General features: G+C 44.7%; 1 protein-coding gene across 1 annotated transcript in view; it reads left to right on the top strand.

Moving 5' to 3' along the window:
- LOC106569669 (calmodulin-regulated spectrin-associated protein 2-like) overlaps nt 1–13,036 on the top strand; it is a 74,685-nt gene that overhangs the window by 6,919 nt on the left and 54,730 nt on the right. Inside the window, 1 exon segment of the mRNA XM_014141229.2 lies at nt 7,133–7,392. Within this exon segment, the coding sequence (XP_013996704.2) occupies nt 7,133–7,392 (260 nt within the window).

The raw sequence follows: 13,036 nt of genomic DNA, 5'->3' as shown, positions 1-13,036 counted from the left end.
GAACCACTCCTTAATTGGGGGTGTCTTACTAATTGCTTATAATTTCCACCTGTTGTCTATTCCATTTGCACAACAGCATGTGAAATGTATTGTCAATCAGTGTTGCTTCCTAAGTGGACAGTGATTTCACAGAAGTGTGATTGACTTGGAGTTACATTATATATATATATATATATATATACACACAATTAGGTTGGGGTCATTAAAACTAGTTTTTCAACCACTCCACAAATTTCTTGTTAACAAACTATATTTTTGGCAAGTCAGTTAGGACATCTACTTCGTGCATGACACAAGTAATTTTTCCAACAATTGTTTACAGATAGATTATTTCACTTATAATTCACTGTATCACAATTCCAGTGGGTCAGAAGTTTACATACACTAAGTTGACTGTGCCTTTAAACAGCTTGGAAAATTCCAGAAAATGATGTCATGGCTTTAGAAGCTTCTGATAGGCTAACTGACATAATTTGAGTCAATTGGAGGTGTACCTGTGGATGTATTTCAAGGCCTACCTTCAAACTCACTGCCTCTTTGCTTGACATCATGGGAAAATCAAAAGAAATCAGCCAAGACCTCAGAAAAACCTCCAATCAGCCAAGACCTCCACAAGTCTGGTTCATCCTTGGGAGCAATTCCTGAAGGTTCCACGTTCATCTGTACAAACAATAGTACGCAAGTATAAACACCATGGGACCACACAGCCGTCATACCGCTCAGGAAGGAGACGCGTTCTGTCTCCCAGAGATGAACGTACTTTGGTGAGAAAAGTGCAAATCAATCCCAGAACAACAGCAAAGTACCTTGTGAAGATGCTGGAGGAAACAGGTACAAAAGTATCTATATCCACAGTAAAACGAGTCCTATGTCGACATAATCTGAAAGGCCGCTCAGCAAGGAAGAAGCCACTGCTCCAAAACCTCAATAAAAAAGCCAGACTACGGTTTGCAACTGCACATGGGGACAATGATCGTACTTATTAGAAAAATGTCCTCTGGTCTTATGAATCTAAAATAGAACTGTTTGGCCATAATGACCATCGTTATGTTTGAAGGAAAAAGGGGGAGGCTTGCAAGCCAAAGAACACCATCCCAACCGTGAAGCACGGGTTGCAGTATCATGTTGTGGGGGTGCTTTGCTGCAGGAGGGACTGGTGCACTTCACAAAATAGATTGTATTATGAGTAAGGAAAATGATGTGGAAGCAACATCTTGAAGCAACATCTTAACCTGTTATGGCTAGGGGGCAGTATTTTCACAGCCGGATAAAAAACGTACCCGATTTAATCTGATTATTACTCCTGCCCAGAAACTAGAATATGCATATAATTATTAGCTTTGGATAGAAAACACTCCAAAGTTTCTAAAACTGTTTGAATGGCGTCTGTGAGTATAACAGAACTCATTTGGCAGGCCAAAACCTGAGAAGATTCCATGCAGGAAGTGGCCTGTCTGACAATTTCTTGCCCTTCTTGATTATCTCTATCCATTACAGAGGATCTCTGCTGTTACGTGACACTTCCTACGGCTCTCAGAAGGCGGCAAAAAGCTGAATCGTGGCTTTGCAGGCTCTGGTTGAAAAAAAGTAGCGCGTTTGGGTAGTGGCTGGTTACAGTACTGTGAGACTCAGGCTCGTGCCCGCGTCGACAGAATGCTTTGTTTTCTTTCGTCTGTTTACCTAAACGCAGATTCCCGGTCGGAATATTACCGCTTTTTTACGAGAAAAATGGCATAAAAATTGATTTTAAACAGCGGTTGACATGCTTCGAAGTACGGTAATGGAATATTTAGAAATCTTTTGTCACGAATTGCGCCATGCTCGTGACCCTTATTTACATTTCGGATAGTGTCTTGAACGCACGAACAAAACGCCGCTATTTGGATATAACGATGGATTATTTTGGACCAATCCAACATTTGTTATTGAAGTAGCAGTCCTGGGAGTGCATTCTGACGAAGACAACAAAGGTAATCAAACTTTTGTAATAGTAAATCGGAGTTTGGTCAGGGCTAAACTTGGTCGGTGTCTAAATGGCTAGCCGTGATGGCTGGGCTATCTACTGAGAATATTGCAAAATGTGCTTTCACCGAAAAGCTATTGTCGGACATATCGAGTGCATAGATGTAACGCCCTGGCCATAGAGAGGGGTTTTTTGTTCTTTATTTTGGTTAGGCCAGGGTGTTACATTGGGTGGGCGTTCTATGTTCCTTTTTCTATGTTTTGGTATTTCTTTGTTTTGGGCCATGTGTGTGGCTCCCAATCAGGCACAGCTGAAGCTCGTTGCTGCTGATTGGGAGTCACACATAAGGAGCATGTTTTTCCTTTGGGTTTTGTGGGTAATTGTTTCTGTTTTGAGTATTTTCCTAACAGGACTGTTTGCTGTCGTTTTTGTTCATTTTGTAGTGTTCTCTTGTTATTTGAATTAAAATTCTAATGATGAACACATCCTCTGCTGCACCTTGGTTCCCTCTTCCAGACAGCCGTTACAATAGAGGAGTTCTGTATCTATAATTCTTAAAATAATTTATGTTTTTTGTGAACGTTTATCGTGAGTAATTTAGTAAATTCACCGGATGTTTGCGGGGGGTATGCTAGTTCTGAACGTCACATGCTAATGTAAAAAAGCTGGTTTTTGATATAAATATGAACTTGATTGAACAAAACATGCATGCATTGTATAACATAATGTCCTAGGGTTGTCATCTGATGAAGATCATCAAAGGTTAGTGCTGCATTTAGCTGTGGTTTTGTTTTTTGTGACATATGCTAGCTTGAAAAATGGGTGTCTGATTATTTCTGGCTGGGTACTCTGCTGACATAATCTAATGTTTTGCTTTCGCTGTAAAGCCTTTTTGAAATCGGACAGTGTGGTTAGATTAACGAGAGTCTTGTCTTTAAAATGCTATAAAATAGTCATATGTTTGAAAAATTGACGTTTTCGGATTTTAGAGGAGTTTGTATTTCGCGCCACGCCCATCATTGGATATTGGAGCAGGTGTTCCGCTAGCGGAACGTCTAGATGTAAGAGGTTAAGACATCAGTCAAGAAGTTAAAGCTTGGTCGCAAATGGGTCTTCTGGAGTAATGGGCCTACCCTCCTGTAGGTTTACACTCCAACCCTGTTCCTGGAGAGCTACCCTCCTGTAGGTTTACACCAGGGCTCTCCAACCCTGTTCCTGGAGAGATACCCTCCTGTAGGTTTACACCAGGGCTCTCCAACCCTGTTCCTGGAGAGATACCCTCCTGTAGGTTTACACCCGGGCTCTCCAGCCCTGTTCCTGGAGAGATACCCTCCTGTAGGTTTACACCAGGTTTCTCCAACCCTGTTCCTGGAGAGCTACCCTCCTGTAGGTTTTCACTCCAACCCCAGTTGTAACTAACCTGGTTCAGCTTATCAACCAGCTAATTATTACAATTAGGTGTGCTAGATTAGGGTTGGATTGAAAACCTACAGGACGGTAGCTCTCCAGGAACAGGGTTGGAGAGGCCTGCTGTACACACTCCAATAGTGTCTCATTCAGAATTTGACAAGCACTTGATAATGCCTCGAATTTCACGGCAGCATCCCCTTTGTGGCCGTAATGCACCCTAAAACAATCCATGCCTTTTGCGGTCCGGAGTGTTGCGTTGTGCCCTTCTCCCTGAGTGTGCTGCGCAATCCGAAGCGTCTCTCACTCACATGGCTCTCCGTCACATGATCGGGTCTTTCGCACAGGCTACAAGTGAAGACAGACACATTGGGGACGCGACTACGCTCATCCTTATCCAATTCCGAGGTGCATATTGAAGATATTGGAAGAAATGTCCACATTTACTTTTCGTCAGCCAACAAGATGAGTAGGCCTGACGAACAGCAAAACCACTAGCCTATGTCAATCTACTATCCCCCATAGTACAAAAGTCGACCTATTCTGTGCAACAAATAAATATTCCAAACATGGTCTGGAACTGTTGTGGGATGCGATAGATCCCAAATTAATACAACCACTAGCATCCCAAAAACTTTTTTACACAATGCGGCTGACACAACAGATCAGAACGTTTAGCTTAAAATGTTGATAAACTATTAGGCTATTTCTTCACATTATAAGCGCAGCAATGTGCACATGGTAGTAGACTAAGCACGAATGTTACATTAGCGGAAAACACCATTATCAAAAATGACCGCAAATGCGATTATACATGTAATGCTTTTATTATAAAGGTGCATTTTTAAGGTGAATATTATCTTCCCCAAACTTGAAACTCACACAGTGCTTATGTATGCCAGTTAGGCTCTACACCCTTTGTTAAGCAGATTCATGTGCTTCATTTTAATAAGTTATTTGGCCACTTTAGTTGTGATACAAACCTTATTATAACAAATAGGCCTATGGGCTTGGCTACATGAGGTGTGCGACTATGAAAAAAGGCATTGTTTCTTATGCTGGTTATCATTCACAAGGGATAATATATACTTCACAAGTGATAGGCTAATATTGACACAGACTATTCTCAATTTAATCTTGTCTTTACATATACTAAATAATATATGTGTGACATTTGTTTTGATTTAGAATGGACCATTATCATGCACCGGTCTCGAAACAGGGGCAGGGGAAAAATACATGTAATCTATGCACTTAAGTAGCAAATGAGGGACACTTTTCCCTATGGTTTATTTTCATGCCAGCCAGGTAGGCTATATTCCTGTTGTAAAGAGAAGCAATGTGCTTAATATTAGGAAAGTTGAGAAACAATTATAGTAAGTAGAGATCGACCGATTATGATTTTTCAACACCGATACCGATTATTGGAGGACCAAAAAAAGCCAATACCGATTAAATCGGCCAATTTTTATTTGTGTGTGTGTAATGACAATTACAACAACACTGAATGAACAATGAACACTTTAATTTTACTTAATATAATACATAAATAAAGATCTATTTAGTCTCAAATAAATAATGAAACATGTTCAATTTGGTTTAAATAATGCAAAAACACAGTGTTGGAGAAGAAAGTAAAAGTGCAATATTGCAGCCACAGGTCCTTTTGATGCTGCACTCGCGTAACAGGTGGTCAGCCTGCCACGCAGTCTCCTCATGGATTGCAATGTAATCGACCATAATCAGCATCCAAAAAGGCCAATTACTGATTGTTATGAAAACTTGAAATCGTTCCTAATTAATCGGCCTTGCCGATTAATCGGTCGACCTCTAATAGTAAGTCTAGCCTATAGAAAGCTGATGGGATCCTCTTTTTAATAGAGGCCATCACTCTGTTTTCTCCCGCAATTACATAGCCTATGGAAATGTTGCGCAACCTGAGCTCATGGGCTCTCATGAAGTGTTTGATTAGATTTTTGATTACATTTGCATTGAAGTCAGAGTGATTAGTGGGACAATAGAGTGCTGAGTACCAGGCAGTTAGCAAGTTTGGTAAGCTACTAATGACCAGCAGCATCATCAGAGCTTAGAGAAGCCTAATTACCTTGACTAAATGGTCATGTGGAATTTGACTGCCTTCATGACTCGTGACCGCCGGTGTGGCGGAAATATGGTCACCGCAACAGACCTAAACATACACACTCACCTGAACGCATGCATGCACAAACCCTGCTCTAAGGTAGTGCTCTGTGGACAGTTTTCTCAGCGTTGTCTCCTGAAAGGACAAAAACAAGCCTAATGACAGGTTTCTACTAACAACCATAGACACGGTCACCCCAACAGACCTAAACACACACAGACACAGACACACACTCACCTGAACACATGCACAAACACACACACACACACACACACACACACACACACACACACACACACTCACCTGAACACATGCACAAACACACACACACACACACTCACCTGAACACATGCACAAACACACACACACACACACACACACACACACACACACACACACACACACACACACACACACACACACACACACACACTCACCTGAACGCATGCACACACACACACACACTCACCTGAATGCATGCATGCACAAACACACACACAGGCCAGGAACACCGTCCTTGCCCCATATGCGCCCTTTCAAACTAACTGCCCCCTCTTGACTCAAAAACACTCACAGGGCCCCTGACTCATCATGTGAGAGAAGAGCAGGAAGTGGTGTAGTCTCTGAGGACAGACTGCAATACAGTATGTTGGCTTTGTTGAAGATTAAATCCGATTTAAATCAACAACGATTAAGGCACATACACACCTCACAGAGACTGTCTAAGTGGCCCAGGGCCTGGGCCTGTCCTACACACCTCACAGAGACTGTCTAAGTGGCCCAGGGCATGGACCTGTCCTACACACCTCACAGAGACTGTCTAAGTGGCCCAGGGCATGGACCTGTCCTACACACCTCACAGAGACTGTCTAAGTGTCCCAGGGCCTGGGCCTGTCCTACACACCTCACAGAGACTGTCTAAGTGGCCCAGGGCCTGTCCTACACACCTCACAGAGACTGTCTAAGTGGCCCAGGGCTTGGACCTGTCCTACACACCTCACAGAGACTGTCTAAGTGGCCCAGGGCTTGGACCTGTCCTACACACCTCACAGAGACTGTCTAAGTGTCCCAGGGCCTGGGCCTGGGCCTGTCCTACACACCTCACAGAGACTGTCTAAGTGGCCCAGGGCCTGTCCTACACACCTCACAGAGACTGTCTAAGTGGCCCAGGGCTTGGACCTGTCCTACACACCTCACAGAGACTGTCTAAGTGGCCCAGGGCTTGGACCTGTCCTACACACCTCACAGAGACTGTCTAAGTGGCCCACTCTTCATCAAGAGACACAGTCCTAGAGGAGTTGACTGTAGTGTCAGTTATTGTGTGACCAAACTAACCTGTTCCTCTCTCCATCTACAGACACAGTCCCAGAGGAGCTGTCAGTTATGTAGCCTACACTCCAAAAGGGTTCTACCTGTAATCAAAAAGGGTTCTTCAAAGGGTTCTCCTATGGGGACAGCCAAGGAACCCTTTTAGGTTTTAGATAGCACCTACAAAAAAGGTGCTATCTATCCTCACACTAAACCCTCCTCTCCCTCCCTAGATGCTCTCCCAGAGGAGCTGGAGTCTTACTATGTACATCGTGTCCTCAAACTAACCCGTCCCTTCCTCTCTCCCTCCAAAGATGTGGTCCCTGAGGAGCTGGCTGACCCCTTCTACAGGGACCAGTACAGCCAGGAGCACCTGAAGCCCCCCGTGGCGTCCCTACTGCTGTCTGCAGAGCTCTACTGCCGGGCGGGGAGCCTCATCCTCCGCAGCGATGCCGTCAAACCTCTGCTGGGACACAACGCCGTCATCCAGGCCCTGGCACAGAAGGGACTGTACGTCACAGACCAGGACCGACTGGTCACAGAGAGGGACCTGACCAGCACTCCTATACGCATGGTGAGGATGGAGAGGTCTGTCATGCACACACCTTCTTCCTTTCATCCCCTTTAATCTCTCTTCCTTCTCTCTCTTTCACTCACACTCATCCTCAATCTCTTTGTGTGTGTGTGTGTGTGTGTGTGCTCTAAGGTAAGGTTTTATGATAAGTTGGTTATCTGAATCAGCTGGGTAGAGCTTAGTGTTGTAACAGACTGTAGTTGATCTGTGATCTGTACAGATCACCCCCCAGGGTCCGGCGCGCATGTGAACCGCGGATCAATTGGAAAGTTTATCCATCATAGTGTGAAATCCAGTTTTACTGCCGCTGTTACTTTTTAAAGTAATAATTCCCTACATCTCGATGCTGAGTCGAAAGTGAAAAGATAAAGACAAAACAGATGCGTGCTGTGTTTTACTCTGAAGCCTGAAAGTTGGTTTTATTCTTTTTTTAAAGCACTTGTGTGTACTGTTCACGTGAACGAGGCATGTTGAATCCCAACGAATCAATCCTGGATGCTCGCGTTGCAAAGAAGAAAAAAGAGCTGAAGAACTGGAAAAGCCTCCCGCTTCATTTAAGTCTCATGTATGGGAGCATTTTGTCTTCCCTGTCAAATATGATGATGGAAGAAGGGTGGTGGACAACACCATTACGGTGTGTAGCCATTGTGCCACATGAAAGCCGTATGATCATGGAAATACATGGAGCATGGACACTCATTTAAAGCGTCGTCACCCTGGTGTGTCAGTGACGGGAGCCAACTCAGCCAAGAGACAACAACTTCTCACCGCGACATTTAAGCCCTTTGCTGCAGAATCAGACCGGGCTGAAGCCATCACCAAATCTATTGGGATGTTTATCACTGCAGACATGAGGCCATACTCTGTTGTGGAAAACAAAGGGTTTAAAAATATGGTGAAAGTGCTTGAGCCACGCTATGAAATCCCCAAAATTGTCGACAAATTATCCAAGGCATCCTCTGTTGCCCTCAACACAGACAGGTGGACCTCCAGGGTAACAGAAAGCTACGTGACTGTGACTGCTCACTACACCACAGAGGAGTGGACCTCCAGGGTAACAGAAAGCTACGTGACTGTGACTGCTCACTACACCACAGAGGAGTGGACCTCCAGGGTAACAGAAAGCTACGTGACTGTGACTGCTCACTACACCAGAGGAGTGGACCTCCAGGGTAACAGAAAGCTACGTGACTGTGACTGCTCACTACACCAGAGGAGTGGACCTCCAGGGTAACAGAAAGCTACGTGACTGTGACTGCTCACTACACCACAGAGGAGTGGACCTCCAGGGTAACAGAAAGCTACGTGACTGTGACTGCTCACTACACCAGAGGAGTGGACCTCCAGGGTAACAGAAAGCTACGTGACTGCTCACTACACCACAGAGGAGTGGACCTCCAGGGTAACAGAAAGCTACGTGACTGCTCACTACACCACAGAGGAGTGGACCTCCAGGGTAACAGAAAGCTACGTGACTGCTCACTACACCACAGAGGAGTGGACCTCCAGGGTAACAGAAAGCTACGTGACTGCTCACTACACCACAGAGGAGTGGACCTCCAGGGTAACAGAAAGCTACGTGACTGCTCACTACACCACAGAGGAGTGTGAGATGTGAAGTCCGGTGCTACAGACACACCCCCTCTATGAGAGTCCCAAAGGCACAAATCTGGCGCAGGTACTGCTAGGAGCTAGCTAGGAGCAGCTCGGAGCTAGCTAGGAGCAGCTCGGAGCTAGCTAGGAGCAGTAGCAGAGTGGAAGCTAGAGGCCCAATAGCAATATCCCAACCACCACAGATAATGCCAAGAACCAAGTAAATGCAGTGATAGAGGCTGGACTGGGGCCACAGATAGCTTGCTTTGCACATGTGATCAATTTAGCATCCCAAAGGGGAGTCTCAGTGAACCAGATGGACCGCTTCCTTGGGAGAATCAGGAAGGTGGTTTCCTTTTTCCACCGAAGCCCAACAGCCGCTCATGTGCTTAAGACCAAGCTAGAAATGCTACAGCTACCGACCCACAAGCTCATACACCATGTCACAACAAGATGGAACTCCACTTATGACATGTTGGAGAGCTATCTTGAGCAGCAGGCAGCTGTATACTCTGCCCTGACAGACAAGACCCTGGAAAAAATAAAGACATTGTCACCTTGTCTAATGATGACGTGAAAGTGGCAGAGGAGGTTCTCCAGGTGCTCAAATCCCTCAAAACGGTTACAACCCTACTGAGCACTGAAACTGCACCGTCTGTGTCCATGATCCTACCTCTGAAAACAAGGATTCTACAATCCATGGTCCCAAGTGAGGAAGACAGCACCATCACTAGAGATGTGAAGGCTGCCATTAGAGAGGACCTGAACCCCAGATACCCCCCTAATGTACAGGACTACCTTCATAGTTCTACTGCACTGGATCCAAGGTTCAAGTCCCTGTCTGTTCACGTCCCTGTCTCACCTAGACCCTGCCCTAAACCGGAGGACATACAGTGATCTCACCACTGAGACTGTGGCCACTGAAGAGGTAAAAAAAATATATGTAATATGAAAATGAATCATTTGTTAGTTTAATAGATCAAAACATTTTTTCTGCAGGGTCAAGCCACAGAGTCGACAGGACCAGACTCAGAAGCATCTCCTGCACAAAATCATTTGGCCACGAAGGAGATTTTCGGGGAGTCTCTTGCGAGCAAGGACACAGGCAAGACGTTTGCCAACACCATCAAAGAGGAGGAGGCATCCTACAAGGCAGCAAGCGGCATTCCAGTGGATGGTGATCCACTGGCATGGTGGAAAAGCAATGAGTGTAAATACCCTCACATTGCCATGATGGCAAGACGCTACCTGGCTGTGCCTGGCACTTCAGTTCCTAGCGAGAGGGTGTTCTCCATGGCAGGGGACATAGTGACTGTAAAGAGGTCTACCCTCTCCCCAGACAATGTAGACATCCGCATCTTTTAGAAAAGTCATGTGAAGTTATGAGCTCAGGTCTGCTTTGCTTTCTTTCTTTTGTTTGATGATGTGGACACAGGCAATTTTCTGGATTCACTATTGTTCAAAGGAAGAAGGTTTCATGCCTCATATTGCACTTTAATTTAACAATTGAGTATTGAATATTTTATTTTAAGATTTTATTTAAACGTTGAAAAGTTCCTTGCTTTAAGTGTTCTTTAAGTAATAAATGGAAAGCAAAGTTATATTTGTCTCCCTTTTTTTTTGCTGATCCGAAAAATGATCCGATCCGTGACTCAACGTGATCTGAACCGTGAGTTTTGTGATCCATTGCACCACTAGTAGTGCTAGGGCAAAAACCCAAACCCCTTGAGATCCCCAGGACTGAGTTGGGGAAACCCTGCTCTAAGGTAGTGCTCTGTGGACAGTTTTCTCAGCGTTGTCTCCTGAAAGGACAAAAACAAGCCTAATGACAGGTTTCTACTAACAACCACAGACAGACAGACAGACAGACGGGCGGGCGGACGGACGGTACTGTTACGTCACACAGTACAAAATGCCTTTCTTAGGAAAGAGCAAATAAAGCAGAATATTGTTTTTATGTGTGTGTAATGGAACGGAGAGTCACGATCATGGGCTACTTCTCACTATAACATGTACAGCAGAAAGCATTCAGTTATTTAGTCTGCCCCAATTAGTAAAACCTGTCTCAAGCCTTTGGTCACGAACTGAGCGTTTAAGTAGGCCTTTTAAATCTACAGTCCTTTTCAGTTGATCGTCCATTGAAGAATGTATGGCAGCTTGATATGAGGGTATTTCATGAGCTTTTAAAACAGTTAGACTTGATATCAGTTATGAGATATTTATTCTAATCTGATAATGTGTGGTTGAGGACCATGAGTTTAGATCCAGCCTGTCACGATCGTCGGATGAAGTAGACCAAGGTGCAGCGTGGTGAGGGTACATTTTCCTCTTTATTTGAATGTCGCCAGCAAAACCAATAAACAATACAAAACGACCGTGAAGCTTACAGGGCAAAGTGCCACAAACAAAGTTAACTACCCACCAAAACCCTGTGGGAAAAAGGGCTACCTAAGTATGGCTCCCAATCAGCGACAATGAAGTACAGCTGTCCCTGATTGAGAGCCATACCAGGCCAAAACAAAGAAATACAAAACATAGAAAATAGAACATAGAATGCCCATCCCAACTCACGCCCTGACCAAACCAAAATAGAGACATAAAAAGGAACTCTAAGGTCAGGGCGTGACACAGCCACAATCTCATGCATAGTTAGAGACTGTATATACAGTGCCTTCAGAAAGTATTCAGACCCCTTTACTTTTCCCACATTTTATTACATTACAGCCTTATTCTTAAATGGATAAAATTGAAAAATGTCCTCATCAATCTACACACAATACCCCATAATGACAAACAGAAATATCTTATTTACATAAGTATTCAGACCCTTTGCTATGACATTCGAAATTGAGTTCAGGTGCCTCCTGTTTCCATTGATCATCCTTGATGTTTCTACAACTTGATTGGAGTCCACCTGTGGTAAATTCAATTGATTGGACATGATTTGGAGAGGCACACACCTGTCTAAATAAAGTCCCACAGTTGACAGTGCATGTCAGAGCAAAAACCAAGTCATGAGGTCGAATTAATTGTCCGTAGAGCTCCGAGACAGGATTGTGTCAATGCACAGATCTGGGGAAAGGTACCAAAAGATTTATGCATCAATGAAGGTCCCCAAGAACACAGTGGCCTCCATCATTCTGAAATGGAAGAAGTTTGGAACCACCAAGACTCTTCCTAGAGCTGGCCACCTGGCCAAACTGAGAAATCGGGAGAAAGGCCTTGGTCAGGGAGGTGACAAAGATCCCGATGGTCACTCTGACAGAGCCCCAGAGGTCTTCTGTGGAGATGGGAGAACATTCCAGAAGGACAACCATCTCTGCAGCATTCCACCAATCAGGCCTTTATGGTAGAGTGGCCAGACAGAAGCCACTCCTCAGTAAAAGACAGCCTGCTGGGAGTTTGTCAAAAGGCACCTAAAGACTCTCAGACCATGAGAAACAAGATCCTCTGGTCTGATGATTGAACTTTTTGGCCTGAATGCCAAGTGTCACGTCTGGAGGAATCAAGGCACTGCTCATCACCTGGCCAATACCATCCCTACAGTGAAGCATGGTGATGGCAGCATCATACTTCAGGGATGTTTTTTCAGCGGCAGGGACTGGGACACTACTCAGGATCGAGTACAGAGAGATCATTGATGAAAAACTGCTCCAGAGCACTCAGGACCTTAGACGGGTATGAAGGTACACCTTTCAACAGGACAACGACCCTAAGCACACAGCCAAGACTACGCAGGAGTGGCTACGAGACAAGTCTATGAATGTCCTTGAGTGGCCCAGCCAAAACCCGGACTTGAACCCGATCGAAAATCTCTGGAGAGACCTGAAAATAGCTGTGCAGCAACGCTCCCATCCAACCTGACAGAACTTGAGAGGATCTTCAGAGAAGAATGGGAGAAACTCCCCAAATACAGGTGTTTTATTTTTTATTTATTTCACCTTTATTTAACCAGGTAGGCTAGTTGAGAACAAGTTCTCATTTGCAACTGCGACCTGGCCAAGATAAAGCATAGTAATTCGACACATACAACAACACAGAGTTACACATG

This window comes from Salmo salar, chromosome ssa14 (assembly GCF_905237065.1).
Source record: "Salmo salar chromosome ssa14, Ssal_v3.1, whole genome shotgun sequence".
Taxonomy (NCBI): domain Eukaryota; kingdom Metazoa; phylum Chordata; class Actinopteri; order Salmoniformes; family Salmonidae; genus Salmo; species Salmo salar.
The sequence above is the reverse complement of the archived record's forward strand: the minus strand, read 5'-3'. Positions and strand labels throughout refer to the sequence as shown.